The sequence below is a fragment of the Simochromis diagramma genome, unplaced genomic scaffold, assembly GCF_900408965.1.
Source record: "Simochromis diagramma unplaced genomic scaffold, fSimDia1.1 OVJJ01000603.1, whole genome shotgun sequence".
NCBI classification, from domain to species: domain Eukaryota; kingdom Metazoa; phylum Chordata; class Actinopteri; order Cichliformes; family Cichlidae; genus Simochromis; species Simochromis diagramma.
This window is the reverse complement of record NW_024387414.1, coordinates 4087690-4110478: the sequence shown is the minus strand read 5'-3', so window position 1 is coordinate 4110478 and position 22789 is coordinate 4087690. Positions and strand designations below refer to the sequence as shown.

Below are 22789 nucleotides of genomic sequence, written 5' to 3'. Positions count from 1 at the left end.
AACGTTCCTGTTTTTAAATATCATAAATATGATTACTAAACTAAACTACTTAAATAACATCCTACATATGATTTAAAGTGAAAGTAAGTGTCAGTGGAGAGTGAGTGTATACCCAAACAGAACTGAACTTAAACTAAGAGCGAGCCTTTATTGATGACTCAAATAATGCAAAGGAAAAGCAAAAGGGAAACGAAGACTAACAACACCTAAACTGGAAAAAACAACTAAAACCTGAATAAATGACTCTGAAAGCAGGATGACATGGTGACCTGAAACATTGAACTCGGACATGGACATCGAAACTTGCACCAGAAAAGCCAAATATGAAATACCTGACTTGACACTTGCCACACAGAAAAACCAATGAGGAACAAAGGAAAACACACAATATCTACACAGAGGGTAACGAGGGAATTTGCAACCACAGCTGAACCTGATCCGACATGACAAGACAAAGGAGAAGCAAAACTCAGTATACTGAACACAGGACAAGCACTATGAAGAAAAAAAACAGGAAGCACGACAAATGCGTAGATGCAGACAAGACTCGTAAGTTTAACACTGTGACTGGGGGAAAAGGGAATATAATCACCATGAACTGAAGGAAAACAAAAGCATACTCTAAACACATCGAAAGAATAACTAAGAACCCAAGAGCCACAAACTAACAGAAAATGGCTTGGAGCCGTACCACCCTGAGCATGCCCGATGTTGTCTGATCTCAGAAGCTAAGCAGGGTTGGGCTTGGTCAGTACTTGGATGTGAGACCGCCTGGGAATACCAGGTGCTGTAAGCCTGGGGTGGCTTTACCTCGGGAGGTAGAGCAGATCACCTACTATTGAATCCGGTTCTTTACTGAATTCCTTTGCTGACAGAGAAAGACTGGACTCAGAGTGGTCAAAGCTCAAAAAATGATCTTTATTGTACATTTCTGGAAACGGAGATCTGTAGACACGAGCACGCACCCCCAGTTCTGAAAGCATTGCAAGCTAAATCCACTAAATTAGCTAGACCAACAAGCTAAATTATTAAAATAAATTGTTAGAGTATAGCATGGTGGAAAAGGATGGAGAGAATCCCCCACTAAGCTTTTGGGTTGGCATTACTTTAGATTTTGTTTTGTATTAATTGCATGCTTTGGTGTTTCTTTGTGTTTGATGTGAGGTGTGGGCCACACCCATGTGGGAGTGGAGATTCTACTCTAGTCCAGCTGCCAGCTATTTGGAGTTGAATACAGGGAGCAACTGATTGGGGAGGATTGGAGCCCTTCTCTATAAAGGGGAGAGGAAACAGGAAGTAGGGGTTGTCGTTGTTTTTTTTTAGTAGGACACTGGTGTAGCAGGGAAGCCTCGAAGAGCCAGGATGAAGTGTGCACATTTTAATGGAAAAGATTTTTAATCTGGCCTGGTTTTGCTTTTAAAATAGTCTGAGGATGTTGGAGGGAGGACTCATTTTTATTGGGATGTGAGTGGATGTGCTGGGAGGCAGGAAAACAAACACTGGACTGGAGACTCTCTGTGCCCCTGATAAGGAAACTGGACCGGTTTTGGGGAAGTTCCAGCTCCCAGGATGTGATGTGGAGACCCAGCCTCGAACGAAGTCAGGCCTGAAAAGGTGGGTGGCAAGCCTTTTTGAGGAAGATGCAGGATTGACACGTTTTGGCTGCTTGTTCTTCCAAGTGACCACCTTTCCCCTGTTTGTAACCAGGCAACAACCCTGACCGAGGTGGCTTTGGGCCTTGGATTCCTGGCCAGAGTTGCGTCTTCAGCCAGCAGTTTTACCCGGAGAAAGAACAAATAAATCTTGTGTAACCCATTACAGTGTGCGTGTGGTGGTTCGTTACTGGTCAATATTAGAGCTACTACTTTCTTGTACGGAGGCCATTTTGGGCCTTACGTAACATAAATAAAACAATCTAATCAGACAATAAGCACTAGGAATATATATTTATTTCGTAACACTACCTACTAATTGGAAGGTTGGTGGTTTGATCCCTGGTTCCTCCAGTCTGCATCCCAAGTATCCTTGGGCAAGATATTAACCCCAAGTTGCTCTCCAATGCATCCATCGGAGTATGAATGTGTGTGTCAATGTGGTCTCTATGTTTAGAGAAAGTGCTTTTGAGAATGGGTGTGACTGGGTGAATTTGGCAAGTTGTATAGAGCAATTTGAGTACTCTGGGAGAGTAGGAAAGCACTATATCAGAATCAATCAGTCCTCACATAAAAGCAGTAAAACCAGCCTGCCTGACAACACACCTGAACAAGATTCAAATCAATTAACAAAAAGTGGAGGCAGAGGTGATCCACCCCAGCTTCAAAATGTCCTCTCAACAGCAGTGTTGCAGCTCACTGAAATCTTTAATGACCAACACGTAGGACTAAAATTATGTCCTTTATGTTATCTAAAATGTACAAAATCTTCAATTTTACTTATTAACATTTTCTGGTCATTTCTAAATCAATTTTATCTATCCATTTTCTTACTCAGCTTGGGGCTGTAGGGGTACTGGAACTTATTTTTCATGGGACAAGAGAAAGGGAACATAAAAATACAAAATGCTATCATAACTTTATACAACTTTTATTTTATGTACATTTTATTGTAAGTTACTCTTTTGCAGTATTTTCTTCTCACACCACTTTGTGAATCTATATGGGTATTTCATATTTAATCAATAAATTCAATTTCAATTCAATTTTATTTATATAGCGCCAAATCACAACAACAGTCGCCTCAAGGTGCTTTATATTGTACAGTAGATACTACAATAATAGATACAGAGGAAAAGCCAACAATTATATGACCCCCAATGAGAAAGCACTTTGGCGACAGTGGGAAGGAAAAACTCCCTTTTAAAAGGAAGAAACCTCCGGCAGAACCAGGCTCAGGGAGGGGCGGGGCCATCTGCTGGGACAAGTTGAGGTGAGAGAAGGAAGACAGGATAGAAGACATGCTGTGTGTAGTGAAGTAGATTTTGGGGTAGGATTTTATGTGATGTCCGCAAATGCAGCACTAACATCAACGCCTTCCCAGCTGATAATTAGCAGCCTTATAAGAAACAGCTGCGCTTCACTACCACATGGAGGCATTTGGCAGTCTTTTCCCATCCAAGGTGGCTGAGAGCGTTAGGCAGCTAAGCACTGCAGATCTCCTCAAGAAAGCTGCTCATTAGTATTGCCCTTTAGTAGTGATGGCCAAATGAAGCTTTCTGAAGCACTGAAGCTTGTATTGAAAAACGGTTCATTACTCGAAGCTTTTCAACACAGTCCTCTCTGGTGACATCTGGTGGCCAAAAATATGAAGAGCAGCTTGAATCCACAAAATAAAACCAACCGCTTCATTATGATTGCTCACTCTACAGAGTGGAATTCTGTCTAATATTGGGCCGCTGTTGTGTTGCTTTTGAGCCAGGTCGTAACAGAGTGAAGTGCTCTAATAGGGTGATATGGTATTACAAGGTCATTAAGATAAGATGGGGCCTGATTATTCGAGACCTTGTATGTGAGGAGCAGGATTTTGAATTCAATTCTGGATTTAACAGGAAGCCAATGAAGGGAAGCGAATACAGGAGAAATCTGCTCTCTCTTTCTAGTCCCTGTCAGGACTCTTGCTGCAGCATTTTGAATTAACTGAAGGCTTTTCAGGGAGTTTTTAGGACATCCTGATAATAATAAATTACAGTCGTCCAGCCTGGAAGTAATAAATGCATTTACTAGTTTTTCAGCGTCACTCTGAGACAGGATATTTCTAACTTTAGAGATGTTGCACAAATGGCAGAAGGCAGTCCTACATATTTGTTTAATATGTGCCTTGAAAGACATGTCCTGGTAAAAAAAAAAAATGGCTCCAGGGTTCCTCACAGTGGTACTGGGAGCCAAGGTAATGCCATCCAAATGTTCACATCCTGACCCTTCAGAATGAACTGATTTCTTTTTTCTTATTATACAATAACATTTGCACATTTATTCAGGGAATTCAAAAGTTTACTTTCATGCTATGACAACATTCAGAGTTACAAGGACACAGTACCTACGGGTGGGTAAAAACTGAGTTCTTTATCCTGTTCTTTATTCTTTAACCAACTCTGAGCATCAGTATCTGTGACACCTTATCATTAACAAAACTGCACCAAGTTAATGTCTATGACCCAGATAGTGTGTGCACTTTAAAAAGTGACTTTTGGGGCAAATTATGTTGGGTCCATGTTTCATATGAGCAGAATAGGTTATATGTGAGGTTTCATGTTTACCTTAACTTCGTTAGAAGGCTAATCCTCATGAAAGCCGGCAATACGCCAGGGAAACACAGCCTAGCAGGCCAAGCTAGGGATGTGATGTGCCCAGTCCCAGAGCCAAAAGTCACCCCATGCTGTCCACAGACAGGGAGGGAGCGTCAGCTGAGCCTGCTGAAGTGGACGGCTGAGCTAGGGGCACCCTGAAGGTCCACCACTAGCAGCGAGGAGTCGCTACGCGCTGTCCATAGACAGGGAAGTAGCGACAGTGACACTGGAAACAGCCAGAAAGCCCAACCCAGTAGCCGCAGAAACCCGACATGCTGGCAATACCCCAGACAGGGAGCCATTGCTGCAGGCTCGAGAACTCACTAGCCGGCTGACATATCAGACACAGCGAGATCCAACTGGTGAGTAAACTGGCGAACCACGGGCAATATGCCAGGGGAACACAGCCTGCAGCAGCACAGCCACTGAAAGTGAAGGGCCAACTGGTCCTTCTCTACTTGTCAGATACACAGGATGCCAGCAATTTAATCTTTTACTCTGTGTAATAGACATGAAATTAAATAGAATTAAAAACCAAACGAAAACATGTACAGTTTTGCTATTTGAACTATGATATACAATTTGATAATGATACTGAACAAAACTGAGATCTGGGCTTTAGATTGCCAGTAACTATTCTACAAAAATATCAACCCAAAGGTTCTTTTTTTCCTGGAGTGACAGCTATTTTTTCAGTCAAACTGGGTTAGCAAGAAAAAAATCGTTTGCAATAACATCTTTATGATTAAACATTGAAAGGCAGCTATTACAATTATTACTGACACCACAGCCTTCAGTGATTCACAATGTTTTTAATATAAAATAAACCTCAAAACAGTCCAAATACAATAGAACATTAGAATGCTGTTCATGCAATTAAGATAACAGCCTGCTAAAACACTAAACTAATGCCAGGTGAGTTTCATTTAAAACCTAGATTTGAGCTGGTATATAGAAATGTGAAGACAGAAAAATAAAAAGAGCAATTTTCTATTGTTATACCTCTGATCTCTGAAAGTGGGTGCAGAAGAGACACTTCATCTATCATCTGTCTTATTCTGGCCTTTCTTTCCTGCATCGCTATTTCAATTTTTACTCTCAGAAGTGCTCCAAAAATGAAAAAGGCTCAAATGCATTATCATCATATGTTACATGATCTGGTGGAAAGTTAAACCCCTTGCCACAAAGACTCTGTCTATTCTAATAACAAGAAAACTTCAAAATAAAGTGGAGCTGTTAAAATCTTCCCACTTAATACATTCATGTACATTTTTTAGTCTCAGTCACTGTGTTATCTGATACATTGTTTTATACATGAACTTAAGAAGAAAGAATGTTTCTAGATTTATATTACTTTACACATTTTAAAAGGAAACACATAGGCACTTCTTGGGTTACTGGTAGTTGTGTGTGAGCTAGGTGCTGGTGCTACGTGTTTCACTGCTTGTATTAGTAACTGAGGTTTTAGCCTTTCTCAGTGACATCATAAACCACAGGAAGATGAAGAAACCTGCATGGAACAAGCAAGAGAGAGATAAGCAAATGTTTAGACTTTTTACAGGAGATACAATGAGTATGCACATTTGAAAATAAAAGAAGTAAATCAACGCTCAGTCAGGATCTGCAGGATGGAGAGGTGATTAGAGGAATGGAGATAGCTGGGGAGAACAAAACATGGCTGAGAAAAGAATCATAACAAGAAACAAACAACACAAAAACATGAATGAAATAAATACAAGGTGCTCGACATACAAGGAAGGGTACACAGAGGGTGATAGAAACTAACAAGAGGCTAAAAAAAACTAAAGAAGGAAAGCACTCAGGACTATAACCAGGAACAGAACAATATAGTAAAACTAGTAGGGTTCAAAATGCAGGATTACCATAAATGAAACATTATAATAACACACTTTAATAACATTGCTGCTCATTATTGACACAATTTTAACTTTTCATTTAATATTTTACACATATGCTAATATTAAACAATCGCCTCAAAGTGCTTTATATTATAAGGCAAAGACCCTAGCATACTGTAATAGAAAGAAAACAGAAAACTCCAACAATCGTATGACCCCCCTATGACCAAGCACTTTAGCAACAGTGGGAAGGGAAAACTCCCTTTTAAGAGGGAGAAACCTCAAAAGTAGAAGTTGATTAATATTATGAATGAGAAATGTAGTTTTAGTGAAAATGACTGTGCTAATATCTAATGTATGAAGATCAGAACTGTGTCACCAACTCGTCATTCACATAATCCTGAATCAAAAATATAGTATTACATGTCGTACCCTGAGTGAGAGACAGAGTTAATTAATTGTGATTGACCTGCCCATCTGCATAGCTTTCATGTCCCAAGAGGCAGCAACTTTGGGAATCAAAGCTTTACAGTATATCACATAATCCTGGCAGGTAGAATAGCACTAATATGAGCCCAGAACTGAGCCTAACACATAAAATAGTTATACGGACCTTGAAATGAGTTCAGGATGCAGAAGAGGTAGAGGCCAACAGTGGTCAGGTAGCCAAAAGAGAAGAAGACCAGGCCCCAGGTAACGCCGAGCAGAGTCATGACTCCCAGCAGGGTACAAATGTCTTTCTTGGCTCTGTCACGGTTACTCTGCCCAAACTGATTTGCCAAATATACAATTACACAGGAGATTATATACAATTTCACACAGATAGATAAAAGTGTTTGAAGAATCATTTTTACTAATCAAGGTATGTGTTGTTTTTCCTTTGTAAATAAATGACTACAAATATAATGCATTGCTCAAAATAATTAGAGGAACAACATAACAGCAACAATGGCAAAAGAACATCTCATTGGGAAAAAAATCAATGCTGAAATGGACTGGTTAATGTGTTAGACGCGAAAGGATGCCATGCTATTTGAATAAAAATGATATTATCAACCTACACAGGTCTAAATTCACAGTGAGCCCAAACAATAAACGGAAAAATGATGCAACAGGCTGATTCGTTTTGCTGAAACTTCATTTCAGCCCCTCAAAGTGGTTCTTAGTAGTTCGTAGGCTCCCGTGTGCTTATACGTATGTCTGGCAACGTGCACATGCTCCTAATGAGACGATGGATGATGTCTTTGGGGAAATCCTCCCAGATCACCAGGGAATCACTGAACACTTAGACAGTTGAGCTGCAAATTGGCAGCATCGGATGAACCAAAACATAATGTCCCAGAGGTGTTCTGTTGAATTTAGGTCAGATGTGTGTGGGGGCAGTGAATATTATCAGTTCCTTCATCCGACAGTAACTGTTTGCACACTCTCATCACATGAGGACAAAATGGTCATGTGCCAGGAGGATCCAAGGGCCCAATGCTCCAGTTTAGGGTTGACAATGGGGCCAAGGATTTCAGTTTTATTTGTCATATGCAAGTTAGCACAGGGTCAACATTTTAATAATAAAATGTATTTGACGAGCAGCAGACAGTCCCTCAGAGACAGATAGAGATCTCTCATTCCTATAGTGTGTGTGTACACCTAATGGCAGTCAGGGTTCCTGTTGTTAATTTCATTAATACAGACGTCGACAAAATTGTTGGTACCCTTTGGTCAATGAAAAAGAAAAACTCACAATGGTCACAGAAATAACTAATCTGCCAAAAGTAATAATCAATTTAAAAAAAAATCTATAAATCTTAACCAATGAATGTCAGATATTGCTTTTCAACCATGCTTCAACTGAGTTATTTAAAAAATAAATGGATGAAACAGGCCTGGACAAAAATGATGGTACCCACAACTTTATATTTTGTTCCACAACCTTTTGAGGCAATCGCTGCAATCAAATGATTCCTGTAACTGTCAATGAGACTTCTGCACCTCTCAACAGGTATTTTGTCCCACTCCTCATGAGCAAACTGCTCCAGTTGTTTCCAGTTTGAAGGGCACCTTTTCCAGATTGCATGTTTCAGCTCCTTCCAAAGATGATCAATAGGATTGAGGTCAGGGCTCATAGAAGGCCACTTTAAAATAGTCCAATGTTTCCCTCTTCGCCATCCTTGGGTGTTTCTAGCTGTGTGTTTTGTCCTGTTGTAAGACCCATGACCTGCGACTGAGACCAAGCTTTCTGACACTGGCCAGCACATTTCTCTCCTGAAGCCAACCTTTGTGGCTTGTCAACATGTAGTTTGGCATATTCCAGCCTGGCTTTTTTATGATTTGTTTTCAACAATTGTGTCCTCCTTGGTTGTCTTCCATGTAGCCCACTTTGGCTCAAACGACGGATAGTGCGATCTGACACTGATGTTCTTTGAGCATGAAGTTCAGCTTGGTTCTCTTTAGAAGTCTTTCTGGGCTCTTTTACCATTCAGGTTATCCGTCTCTTTGACTTGTCATAAAATTTTCCTCCTGCGGCCACGTCAAGGGAGGTTGGCTACAGTCGCATGGATCTTAAATTTCTGAATGTCATGTGCAACTAGTCACAGGAACATCTAGCTGCTTGGAGATGGTCTTATAGTCTTTACCTTTAACATGCTTGTCTATGATTTACTTTCTAATCTCCTGAGACAACTCTTTCTTTTACTTCCTCTGGTCCCATGTTGAGTGTGGTACACACCATGTCACCAAACAACACAGTGACAACCTGGAGTCCTATATGTAGGCACACTGACTGATTACAAGATTGTAGACACCTGCGATGGTGATTAGTGGACACACCTTGGATTAACATGTCCTTTTGGTCACATCATTTTTATTCTTTCCTAGGAGTACCATCATTTTTATCCAGGCCTGTTTCATGCATTTATATGTTAAATAACTCAGTTGAAGCATGGTTGAAAAGCAATGTTTGGCTTTCATTGGTTAAGATTTATAGATTTTTTTTTTTTTTATTGATAATTACTTTTGGCAAATTAAAGTTATTTCTGTGACCATTGTGAATTTTTTTTTCATTGTCCGAAGGGTACCAACAATTTTGTCGACGTCTGTATCAAAGCAGTTGAAACTGATTAAGAACATTTTAATAACTTCCTTTCCTGCTTAAGTGATCAGATCAATATTTTCACAGAATTTACTTTGACTTAAACGCTAACAGACAGCCCATCCTACAGTCTAACCTTTAAAAGGAAGCTATGCATATTAAATAAAAATTAATAATGGTGTCGAGGGAGAGTCTTCATTTTTGTTGTTAAATAGACTTATTTCTTGTTGCTTTTTGAGATTTCACAGAACATATTGACATAGAAAACATCAATTTCAATAGCAACATAAAACTGCCCGTACCTCTGTGCTTTTGCGTAGAATCAAGACACGTCTGATTGTCGCTCCAAACATAAACATGTTAAAGAGGAACACCAAGCTGAACAGTCCCACTGTAGTTCCCATCTTTACATAGTTATTGGTTATATAGCATCTAAAAAAAAGGGAGTGTAGGTGATCCGTGTTTTAGTCTCTTACTCTGTGAAATTAAAAAGTACATTTTGTACTTCATAGAGGTGTTATTGCAGATGATTTAGATACATGTGGTTAAATATACCAGAAACTTCTCAGTATTTTAATTTTGTCAAATTAGATGCTTGGTGAAACTGGGTTTGCTGCCTAATGTTTATGTTACATTTATGACAAAGGACTACAGTGTGAACATGCCAAGATACAGAAAGTATGATGCATATTTATTTTATGAATAAATATGAATTACATTGCAGTTTTGTTGGAGCTGTCCAGAGGGACTTGGCCATAAAAGCCTCTGTCAATGATCACCACCACTGACACAATGACTGCAGGAACACCTGAAACACAAGAACTGAACAGTTATACAATATAAAGCATCTTGAGGTGACTGTTGTTGTGATTTAGCGCTATATGAATAAAATTGAATTGAATTATTCTGATGATGATGATGATGATGATGATAAACAGCTTCATGCCTAAATTATTCCACTCACCCCATCCCACCACACTGAGTTTGAGCAGGTATCTCTTGATGTAGATGTTGAAGACTTTGACTAAGAGAAGGTAGAGGTGGAATCCCTCCAAAGCCATCCAGATGAAAGTGGCCAGCAGAGAGTAGTGAAGGGCAAGAGCCATGTATAAACAGAGCCCAGAGGAGGACACTGCTGCCGCTGCTTGATTGGGCAGGAAGTGTAGGTTGAGGAGGATAAGTGCAATCACGAGGCTGATGTGAACCCTCATAGAAACATCTTCTCTGACTTTTCTGGCAAATACAGGAGATGTGATTCATGGTACGTGACAACTTTCAAGCAGATTATTTGGTCATATTTTGTTTGGAAAAAAAATGGAAAATCCAGTAAGGAAGAAAGAAGGAAAGAGAATAAAGACAATACAGATGAGAAACGATGGGATTAGAGGAAAAAGATTAAAATAATGCAAAAAAAGACAAAAGGATAATTAATTGACAATAAGTGAGGCGAGACTGATGAGAGAAAATGCTGAAGAGTTGATGGGAGCAGGAGAGGAGGATGCTATTAGAAATAGGGAGGATTAAGTTTTGAAGGATGCCATCAATCAGAAAACAGATAATTACCTATTTGTGATGAAGAGAAAAACAGTGATGACGAGGGTAAAAAGAGACAGACTGCAGCCAATCAGAGTGATGTATGTTAAAATCTCCTGGTCTTTAGGTGATGGGGAAGCAGTGACCTGTGGAGAAAATGTACTTTCACATTATTTTGCAGCATTTCCATTGTGAGTTAAAATTCAAAACAAAAAGACACACAAAGTATAAAGAGCTGATGTAGATTAGAGAAAAATTACACAGATAAGATGGGGACAAATCAATTAAACAATGAACATTGGATGAGTACAGATGGCACTAACAGAGGAATAAAGATTACAGTCATGAGTTGTAAAGTGAGCATTTGTAGCAGGAAAAGATGACTATGTGGAGATTTTTGTTTTGGCATCTAGTGGCAGTATCAGGAATGATACAGATCAAGGGCATCTTTCTATTTTGACAGAGTATCATTTTAAGCATGCAGTAATGTTAGTATCATGAAAGTCTTAAGTCACTCCTCATTTCTTTATATTTAGCTTCTAAGGATTCTTCTTATAATTTTATTTTAAACTAGTTTGTATCATTGTTACTAGCAGTTTGTTGCAAAAGCAACAGGGTTTTTTTCCCATTTCCTCAGTTCATCCTATGAAAAATGGCAAAAGTAACACAGGTTTAAGGGCATTGAGAATAATATATTTGCACCAACAAACTGATTCCCAACAAGCTTTTAGCAATTACACTATTCATGTTCCTAAAGTTAATCTAACTTTCAATTTATGTTTTTTCCTATGGGTCCCAAACCATATAGTTCTGTGACCTTGATCTACAACATACAAATGAAAAGGAAAAAAAGAGATTAGGATGGGTAACAGAAGTAAAGAAAGAAAAGTACTGTAATATCGTTAAAAACACTCCAGGGTTGAAATGTTGAATTTCCAAGTTTTTCAGTAAATGCTCTATAAATCATTAAAATAATCAAAGTTAGTTTAATTTAGGACGTGATTTCTTATGATGGTTAAACTTTGAATTAAAGGACTTAGGAACAGATTAAAATCAGTGAATGTCTTCCAGTGTTGGGCAAGTTACTTTGAAAAAGTAATTAATTATAGTTACTTCTTCAAAAAAGTAACTGAGTTAGTAAATGAGTTACAGTTTGCCTTGAAAAACTATTTACTTTGCCTTGTTTGGTATCATCCTTTTCAGCACAACCTCACGTGTCTGAATTTAAAGTTATGTTTTCATTTCAACATACTGTATTAACACAACTGATCTACAATCAGACAAAAAACAAAATCTGAATAGAAAAAGTTATATTTTTTACTGTAACAACCACAAACATGTTTAATGAATCGTATTTCATAAATTTAAATGCAAATATAAATTGTCAATTTTAAAATCCTATGCACAAGTTTTGCAAACAACAAAGTTATTTGCAGCCATTTACCTTTTACCTTGATTTTTTTATAACCATTTCAAACTATTAACATAACAATCAGGTGTTCTGCATTGAATAAGATGCCACACAAATTATTTGTGCCACTCCAAATATTTCTGTCCACTACAAAGGAGAACATCACCAGAGGTGTGGACTCGAGTCACATGACTTGGACTCGAGTCAGACTCGAGTCATTAATTTTCTGACTTCGACTTGACTTGAAAAAATTTCTAAGACTTGCTGACTTGCCTTGGACTTTTACACAATGGACTTGGGACTTGCATGGACTTGAAAACGGTTTACTGAAAAGACTTGATATTTTACCCCAAATATAAAATTACATGCATTTATATAGAGATGAAAATGTGACGTTCATTCACGGGAGAAAACCCCCCCCCGCAAAAAGGATTCTGGGAACTGGTGGCAGCTTTTTTTGGTACCTAGGCACGCAGGTCTTTCAATTAAATCCAGTTACACAGCGATAACAAAGAAACACAAAAAATGTCAAGAAGCGTTGTTTTATTAACTGAATAGCCCGTCGCATGACAGCCACGGGAAGCCGACGGGTAAAGAGATCGGTTGTTATAGGATTACGTCGTTGAAGAGAAATTGTTCGAGCCATGTTTCCGAAGTAACAAAGACGCGACGGATGGCCTGGATTGCAGCCATTCAAAGACCAAATATAACGTCCCAGAACACTCCAGCTCACAGGTTAGTCTGCTCCAAGCATTTACACAAAGGTCAGTCTGCTGTTGTAGTTAATGCGTCATTTTTCTTAACATAATTGGTGATATAGGTTACAAGCAAGTCTGGCGCTGAACAGAAATTGTCGCGCTATGCTCCTTTGTTTATTGTGCATAAATAGTGAATTGTCCTGACACAATATTGCGTTTCGCTTCTGTTATTATGGTACATTGACAAAAACATATACTTTTATTCACAGGATAAAACAGTTGTTTTGTATCACTAATTGTCTAGTACGATTACAGCATACAATATTATTGTCACTGCTACATTTCTGTGATGCTACCAGAAATTATTTCCACTGCTAATTAATTACCATTGAGCTCAAAGGTTATATTAATAAACGGTTAACGAATGTGTATTTATGACGACGATTTGTGAGACTGGTAAACTTATGATACGTACGATGGTCTTTCGTTCTACACGGTGCATTTCAAGGTCCTGCACCCATCCGTCGGTAAACTGTACCTGGGCTTGTTGCAGTGACCGGAAGTTACTAAACTTCATGAGTGTATGCACTCACTCCAAGAAGCGTATGATTATAAATATGCATATAAATATGCTACGATGAGATAGCTGACTTCATCTAACTAGTTTTCCAGGCTACGTTGGTGATGCAGTTTTTTTTTTAATGATATTTTAAAAAAAATATCATTTATTTATGTATGATATTTTTGTCATGCGATTTTAAAGCCGGTCCTACAACCGCATCCAAGAATAACATGCAGCTTATCTCAGAACTGTCGGTGAAAATTATTCTTGGAGCTAGGTTTAATTGAGCTGCATTTTATAGAGGTGCAATTTCACAATTTGTGTATATTTTCTAAGTTCACTATTTTGTCATGTGTTGAGAAAAACACAGATTTAAAAATTACATGGTCTAATATTTACATTTAGCATATAACTGCAACATGCTTTTTTTCGGGGTTTTTTTAAAGACTCGAAAGGACTTGAAATTCAAAATTTCAGACTTGTGACTTGACTCGGACTTTTACACCAGTGACTTGAGACTCGACTCTGACTTGCCTGACATTACTTGAGACTTGACTTGAGACTTGAGGATAAAGACTTGAGACTTACTTGAGACTTGCAAAACAATGACTTGGTCCCACCTCTGAACATCACAGCCTGATACCTGCAGGTCTCACAGCAGCAGGTATATCACTCCTGTTTTCTACCTATATCATTTTTGATTGGTCGACATGGTGGATTTTCCACCAACACGAAAGGGCAGGTTTTTGTTTTTTTGGTTTTTTTTGGTAATAAGCAGAGAGTGCTTGCTAGCGCTGTCCTTAGACAGTAAATGTAACAAAACTATTGATGAAAAAAAACCACGCGTATATATTAGGCTGTTAGTAACGCCGTTACTTGTAATGCCGTTATTCCCATCACTGATGTCTTCACAAAGACAGAGAAACACATCTGTGTTTTTATGTTTGCCTCTCCCACACACACAGTGTCACTACTGGGGAAAAAGTAACACAGAACAACTTTTTACCGAAGCATGAGAAACATATAGTCAAACTACGTCAAACTCAGCATGAACGTGTTGGATTATTAGTAACACACCTGCCAACTCTGAAGAAGATCAGAAAATGGTTGTTAAGATAAATGAAGAGAGATTTCACATTTTATTACTGAGGTGTTTGTCAATATTTTGTTGATGAAGTATCATTTAGTCTAAAGACACATAATTCTTGAATTAGACTTTTTATAATGAATATGTTGACTCCTACCAGGAGCACAGCAAAGTATGTGAGATGGTCACAGGAACAGGTGAGATGATTTTCACCACGTGTCCATAGGGTAATGCAGCCATCCTGACTGAAATCTGATAAGTCAAACAGAGAGATCAGTTATGCATAAGATGCTATTACATCCAGGTCATATCAGCGCATCTTTGTGATTTTGAGAAAAACCACAAACAACAATGACTCCGGTTTATAAAATAAATATTCATGTTAGACACTAATGATAATGTGAAGCTTGGTTACTCACTTTTTCTTGACAAGTTAAAGAAGTGGCACAAGGCGTTTTGGGTTTCCTGTGTCACAGAAATATTACATGTTAACATGTTTTTATTACACATACCTAATTTATGTGAATTTGTTGAATATAAAATGTATTTAATAATATAATGTTAACAGGCCAAAATAGAGTAAATGATAAAATTCAGAAGCAGTTACATTTATTTTCTTGGTAAGGTTGATGGTGATGTTGACACGCTGATGTAGTCCTGATATGTTCTTGCCCTCCACACTCAGGCCAACCAGTGCTCGATCATACACTTCATATTGGGATCCTAAAATCCTCTACAATAAAACACAAATTCATCAGTTGGTTTTCACAAGAAAGATTAATCTAAGCTTTGTCTATTCTGAAATACATCTACTATTATTTGCAGCATATTCAAAGGTTTTGCTGATTTTTCCCTTTAGCACAAACCTTCTTACATAAAACTGCATATTAAATTGTATTTACTGTAATCACATATTGTGCATTATTGCAAAGAGCTAAAGAGCATCTATTTCTGCACAGTTGGTTGAATGTGCCACTTCCTGTTTTGTAAAATATTCCAGCCTGTGTGAAAGCTGAATTCTTAATATCTCCATATTTAAAAACAAAATGTAAAAAATAATGGTAAATGGATTCGTTCTTATATAGCAATTTTTTACTCTGAATACTCAGCGTGCTTTATATTCACACTTTCATTAATAATCAGTTTCATTTACACTCATTAATACTCTGATGGATACATCAGAAAGCAACTTGTGGTTACTATGTGCCCAACGATATTTGGCTCACAGACTGGAGCAGACAGGGATCGAACCACCAACCTTAGGAGGTGACCTGCTCTACCTCCTGAGCTACAGCCACTGGCCCTGTTGTGTGTTTCTTCTTATCACTAAAATTGGAGCAGCTCCCAAAGGGGTCTTTAAATTTATAAGCTCAGCATTAGTAAAGTTTAGAAACTAATGCACTGTTACTCACATCATCAGCATTTTTTAAATAAATGACTGCACTATTATATCACTAAATTAAACATTAAATTAATGTTCCTGTGGTGAAAACATTGACATATTCCACGTTTTCACCACAGTTTACTTAAACATTAGCTCATTGAGTCATAAGGTATGATGTTGAAAACAAACTTATCTCATGAGGGTCCTCTATCTGCATGATTTACAAAAATTTTAAAGACAAAAAAAAAACCCCAAAACACACTGGATATAAAATTATTTTTAAAGGCTCTATTGGTGGAGTTTTCCTTTAATCACTAAAAGCACTGTATGTAAGCTAGTGTTTGATGGGAAAATTGCTATTAAATAGTTTTAAAATAATCCTGAATACACAGCATAGTAAAGGATCAGTGCAAAAACCGTTTCTGCACACTAACAATACAATATGACACCTATGAAGATGACTGCAAGTTCATATTTAGAGTGATCATGTTACGTCTGGCATAGCAGACGTGTGGAGTTGGAGAATATGACCCAAGATGCAACTTCTGATGAGAGTGAGCTTTATTTTATAAGGTGTGTGAAAACAAACAGAAACGGCGAGGCGAGAATACAACCTAAACTGGAAAAACTAACAAAACAAACCTGAAACCAAAAACAGAGCTGCAGGGAGACACTGAAAGAAAACATGAGATGGAGGGAGATCACACAGACAAACCAGCAACACGCACGAAAACACAGGGCTTAAATACACACAGGGCAATCAGGGAATGGGAAACAGGAGGGAGACGCGGCTGGGATTAGTTGGACATAACGAGACAAGGGGAAGCGAAACTAGAAACACTGACAAGAGGCACAGACCTTCAAAATAAAACAGGAACTCACACATGCAAAGCCACAGACTAAGAAACACGGACTTTACACAGAGGAATACACAGGCAGAAATGACTAAACACTAAACTGAGGAAGAACAGAACCAAAAACCAAAGAGCAAGAAAACCAAAACCAAAATAAATCACAATAATAGAAAACACAAAACGCTGGGTCAAAAGACCCAGGATCATGACAGATTATGCGAAATGGAATTGTAACAGAAGTACTCCAAAAGAATTTTTAAGAACAGCATAAAAAATTTTTAAACTGAATTTCACATTAAATTATTTTCGCACTCACAATAGTTTGTTGTGTTTTTCTCACTAGTCTGATGTGCAGAGATCAGAGCAAGTTCCATTCAAATTCCTTGGTAAAATTATATGATCGTAACATGAAAATGATGACTCTGCTGCTCTACCAGTAATACTAATAACAACAATCCACTAATTTTCATATATTTCCAGGCAAGAGAACATACTCCAATAAATGGCACTATTAAACCAGTGAGACATGAAGTGTATAACATTGATTTCACTATAATGCAGAGATTTACTAGAAAACATTGGGGCCTGGCATTCATGTGGGCTTGTTACTGGAGCACCTTGGTGTCACGGTCTGCGGAGGCTGGACCGTGTGTGGGAGTGGAAGGATCCAGGTGCAGACACAGACGAGGAGACAGTACTGAACTTGAAATGAAAAGAGAGCCTTAAACCAACCAACAATAAAACCCCAACAAGGACCCCAGACCAAACATGAGCAGAGAAAAAAAAAAGAAAAAAAAAGAAAAAAGGTCAAGAAAGCATAACTTTGAAGGTCCAAGGTACACAGTTCAAAACAAGATGTTTCTGGAGGTCGACCCAGAGATCAGCAAGACAAGAGTCCATGAAGCTTCCATTCCAAAGGTCGCCCCGACGGCTGACAACACAAGAGTCCAAAGCACAACTGCTCCTGAGGCTGGCTGCACGAAAAGCAGCGGCGACGGAGGCTCAGGAGGCTGTCTATGACACCACAGATGGCCTGAAAAGTTGCCACCGACCGTGTGATGCTGGTACGTGGCCGCCAACCGTGCGATGCTGGACGTGCATGGGCCAGATGGCGACGGATCAGGTGGTGTTGATGGTGGCACTGAGGGCTGAACGAGCCCCACAGACCCTCCAGCATTGGCAGATGGCTGGACAGGCCCCTTGGAACCTCCAGCTGGCGAAACATGAGGCTGGACAGGCCCCTCAGGCCCCCCAGCTGACTTGACCTGATGCTGGCTGGGTTCTCTGGCTGGAGCAGATGCAAGGCCAGACGGTGTGGAAACCTCTGGCTGAGGCGAAGTTAGCTGGATCTCTGTGAAACGGACAGCCAGCTCGGGTTGCCTTTCAGGCTCCGGCAACACATAGTCTATTGTGGGCTGGATGGGCTTGCCTGAGCCCTCGGTGAAAGTTGCTGCAGACTGTGGGGACAGCACGCACAAGGTCTCAGTAGAGACAGAACACTGAGACAGCCCAGCAGAGCTCCCAGGGGGAAGCAGCTGAGGTGGGCTGAGAGAATTCAGTAGAGCTCTCAGGCGATAAAGGTGGTGTTGAACAGGGAACTGTGAGGATAACAGAACTGGAGACTGAATTGATGCCTGAGCTGGTGAGAAAATATGTGGCTGAACTAGTGACAGGATCTAAACTGCTGGTTGAGCTGGCAACTGAACTTCAGGCTGAGCTGGCAACTGTGCTAAGGACTGCGCTAAAGGGTGAACAAACTGTACTGGCCCCCAAGCCTCCAGGGTTTGAGTGTCTGTCGAGGCCAGACACTCAGCCAGACATTAATTTTTTCACTGTTTTATATTATTTTATTTGTACTTTTGGTTTTATTGTGAAGCACTTTGCGATTTTTATCTGTGAATTGTGCTATAAATAAATTTTACTTACGAGTGGTGACACAGTTCTTAATAATGATTGAGCTAGAACACTCAGCCTCTGGAAAAATAATCTGTGAGGAAGAAATCCTAGGTTCAGGAAGAGCTAACGAAAAACAGTCTTTTGTACCACAACTTTAGAATAAGTATCCCTGAGGAAAACAGTCATTAGATTCACATGGTCCAAACGCATATTCACTTCCTTTACACTCAAAGTGAGTTCCCGACATGGAAACATTAATCTGGCAGTTATGCGACTGAGGGGTGTTTCCTTCTGAGTCCAAATTATTGATCACTGAACGTAGAGTTTTGACTTCAACCACACAGGTGTGTTCAGAGTCATTATCCTCGGTCTTTAATACATTTAACACAGGTGTAGAAAAACGTAAATCTAAACTGCCTCTCTTGCACTCACCAGGATTGTATTGATCATTTTTAGGAACACAAGCTAAATCAAGATAGTTACAGGCCACAGAAGGAATAACAGTCTCTTCGTTCAAAGGGAAAGCAGAAGAAAACCTGTGGGTCCCCAGTTAGTTTGGGAGCTGAGCGCTCAATCTCCCATCCGGTGAGCACAGAGATGAAAGCAGTCTTAAACTCCTTAGAGCTGGATTTCACAGCTTCGGCAGTTTCAATTCTTAGCTCGGAGGAACCTGACAAAAAAAAGCTTTGCAGTCCATAGTGCATGAGTCTGTTCCTTCTAAATTGATTGTCTTTAATCCTCCCTGCCCAGAGGGAGCAAAACAAGCACCACTCTGACTCACCTCTGCCAGTTGCTGCGGGGAAGATGGTGACTCTAACTGTGGCGGGCAGCGTTTGCGGCGCAGACGCCGCCTTCTCCTAGAAGCGGGCTCAAGGGGAGCTGATGAAACGGCAGCTGATGGTGAAGTGATGGCTGAGTCCTCAGCATCTGAACACATCCTTGCCAGAAACGAGGCAGGAGACAGGTGGTCAGACCGAGACAGTGAGGGCGAGTGGCTGGCCCCTGGCGGAGATGTGGATTCAGAGGACTCCGGGTTGGAGTGTAGCCTCAGCAAGTCAACCCGAATCCCCTTGGGGCCGTGAGGCATTGATGCTGAGCGCTGAGGCAAGGCAGCGCCCCTGACAGCTTGAGCTAGCACGTGGGCGCGGAGCTCCTCTTTTAGCGGGGCCAGAGAATCAAAAGTTTCCACAAGTTGCGTCATCTGGCTGAGGCACGGCTCTTTTAGAGAGGTGGCGTCCGCAGCCACCAATCCAATGCTCACTGCCATAGGATCCCTGGACCCGCAGATGGAATCCATGATGTGGCGGAGCCTCCCCAGCTCCTCCCCGACCTCCTTTGGAATGTCTACTGGAACTGACATGGTCGAGTCGTACTATCACGGTCTGCGGGAGGCGGGCCGGGTGTGGGAGTGTGAGGATCCAGGTGCAGACACAGACGAGGAGACAGTACTGAACTTGAAATGAAAAGTGAGCCTTGATTTTGGCTGATTGACGTGGCAAACAACAGAAAGCAGGCAAAACAAAACTAAAAGCTGAAATGGGAAAACTAAAAACTGACACAGGGAAGGCTAAGACAAGGTGACAATAATGAATATGACTGAGTCAGCTATAAACAGGACTCTGTGCTGGAACATGAAACAACTATGAAACGTATAGATGAACGCAACAGGACCATGACCAGCACAGAGTCCTGGAACCTGACATAACATGGGGAAGTTAAATAGACAACTCGACCCTGACTGAAAGAAACACAAAGACTAAATACACACAAGGGATGATCAAGGGAAGTGGCCACACATGGGAGCACAGCTGAAACACATGAACCCAATAACAGGACAGCGGAAGTGAAACTAAATACAATGAACAAAGAACACTGGAGTCTTTCAAAATAGAACAGGAAACATGGAGACGTAAACATGACACATGGGGAACCTGATAAACCATGAACTAAACTGCAAACTACGTATGACCGAATAACTAGATAACTGAAAAGAAACTCGAATACAGATGAAATAACAAAATAACATGAAACTCAGAAACACTGGGTCACATGACCCAAGACCATGACACCAGTCATTGATCTAAGCCCACACATTAAAGTCACTGCGCCTCCTCAGCTGATACATTTCAACTGTAAGTTATCGTAATTCATGTTATGTGGTAATGGAAAACTTGTGGACAATAAGTTGTTGCAGTGCAATTTTACTTTAATTATTTTATTAGTGGTTCAGCATTTAAGATAGTTGTATAGCATGACCCATGACAATTGTAAAATAAAAAATAAAAATATAATGTTGAGGATACTGTGCACACAAAGTCAGCATTTCCAATGTATATGTCTAGTCCATATGGTGTGCAAACAAAGAAGTTTAATTAGCATTGTAAAATCTATGCACATACACAAAATCCAAATTTTATAACACAAAATCAACTCCCTGACCCGGTTTGTTTCAGGCCACTTGAGCTTGAGGATCACAATCGTGTTGTTCGATCCAGGACTCAGTTCAGTCGGCAGCTGAACACCCAATGTGCTGCTTGGAAGAGGCTCATATGATATGTTCTATATTATCAAACGAGAAGAGAAACATTCATTCATGTGAATACCTGTAAAAACACAATGGAACTCTCAACTAAGGCTGATGGATATGAATTTCTTTGTTGCAGAAAAACTAAAATAATGTCCTGACAATGAATATTTGAAAAATTAGTAAATGTATTTAAGCATCTAACCTGGAACTAGATAACTAATCATTAAGATTCATACTCTTTGAAGCAGCACCAAATGTTAATCTATAAAGTAAATGTTGAGGTGTTTCATAGCAAAAGTAATAATATACAACCTGTTTAGTTGTTTATGCAAAATGTAAGCAATATACATGTACACTGTTTGTATCCTACTGATTTCCCAATGTCAAACATTCCATCTTTTTTTCTTTACAGTGAAAATAAATATTTTAATATAAAAAAAAAATCATCACCAGAAAACTAATGTATGTATGCACATCCTTTTAAAGCAAGTTAGTTACTGTCACAATCATTTTTAAATTAATATGAAATCAGATTTTTTTAAATACCTTATCACTCGCATGAATATTGAAGCCGTTGAACATGTCATTGGGTTCATACTGGAGAGCAACAACATGGTCAGAAGTCATTGCTAAATCGCTCCCGTTTATTTCTGCTTTCTCTATAAAATCTTCTAGTTCCTCAATTGCGCTTGTGGAAAAGGAAAAGAAAATATTAGCATGACTTATTTTGCTGTCTCTCATTATTTCTTATACTACATACATAAGGTATACTTAAGGTATATACTTAAGGTATATACATACTATATACCTTAAAATCTCAACTCTGTTTTTTACTTCTACATACATAAAACTCCAAACAATTGATATAAAAAAGTGTGCTGTGATTTGGAATGAAAGTGTTTACTTGATAGTGTCCTCAAGGCTTCCAGTTTCCAAAATGTCGTCTACGTAGTTCATACAGCAGCAGGAATCATCTGTAAAATAACATCAATTTTCACATTTTTACTACATTCAATATATTAATTTAATATCTAAAAGTCCTACAGGAGTTCTCACATTTTCACCTGTAAACTCTGGTACATTTTTATTTACTGTATTACCCAAGAACAAAGATGCGTGGGAGAGACACTTCAAACCTAAAGCATAGAAACAAGCATCTTAGTCACAGGTCAGTCACAAGCCCCGAGTTCTTTTTAAAATGTTTAATTCTGTGATTAACCCCTGTGCCACTGTTCCCATGGAGACTTCCTCTGCACTTTATTAAAAGAATATCCGCTTTACGGTCTCCACATTCACAGGCAGTGTTTGACCTAGATCTTCTCTCTAAGCACTCAGCTCATTTTCTTCAGTTTGAGCCTGTGACTTTTTCCGGTCTTAAAGGAAGTAATTGATCATTTAAGACCTTCTAATACCCCTCAGGATATTCTTCCTTCTCGCCTTTTCAAGGAAGCTCTTCACATTTTTGGGCCTAATGTTTTACTCTTATTAAATTCCTTGTCATTAGGTTGTGTACCAGCTGCTTTCAACATGCTGTTGTGCAACCCATTATTAAGAAGAAAAATCATAATCCAAATGTTCTTTTTTAACTACAGCCCAGTTTCTAAACTCTCC

General features: G+C 39.3%; 1 protein-coding gene and 1 pseudogene across 2 annotated transcripts in view; one reads left to right on the top strand and one right to left on the bottom strand.

Moving 5' to 3' along the window:
* Nucleotides 1-22789, bottom strand: part of LOC120721651 (adhesion G-protein coupled receptor G2-like) — a 50379-nt gene that overhangs the window by 21649 nt on the left and 5941 nt on the right. The window contains exons 3-14 of one of the 2 annotated variants that reach the window (XM_040012145.1): nt 22083-22152; nt 21725-21866; nt 21091-21210; nt 15125-15250; nt 14937-14982; nt 14675-14769; nt 10790-10905; nt 10191-10459; nt 9944-10034; nt 9529-9658; nt 6755-6911; nt 3775-5792 (exon numbers count right to left, since the gene is read on the bottom strand). In XM_040012145.1, coding sequence (XP_039868079.1) covers nt 5698-5792; nt 6755-6911; nt 9529-9658; nt 9944-10034; nt 10191-10459; nt 10790-10905; nt 14675-14769; nt 14937-14982; nt 15125-15250; nt 21091-21210; nt 21725-21866; nt 22083-22152 — 1457 coding nt within the window. In that variant the 3' untranslated portion in view covers nt 3775-5697. Of the gene's footprint in view, nt 1-3774; nt 5793-6754; nt 6912-9528; nt 9659-9943; nt 10035-10190; nt 10460-10789; nt 10906-14674; nt 14770-14936; nt 14983-15124; nt 15251-21090; nt 21211-21724; nt 21867-22082; nt 22153-22789 lie in introns of those variants that run through there. The other variant, XM_040012143.1, reaches the window with a different exon arrangement.
* LOC120721674 lies at nt 678-796 on the top strand (annotated as a pseudogene).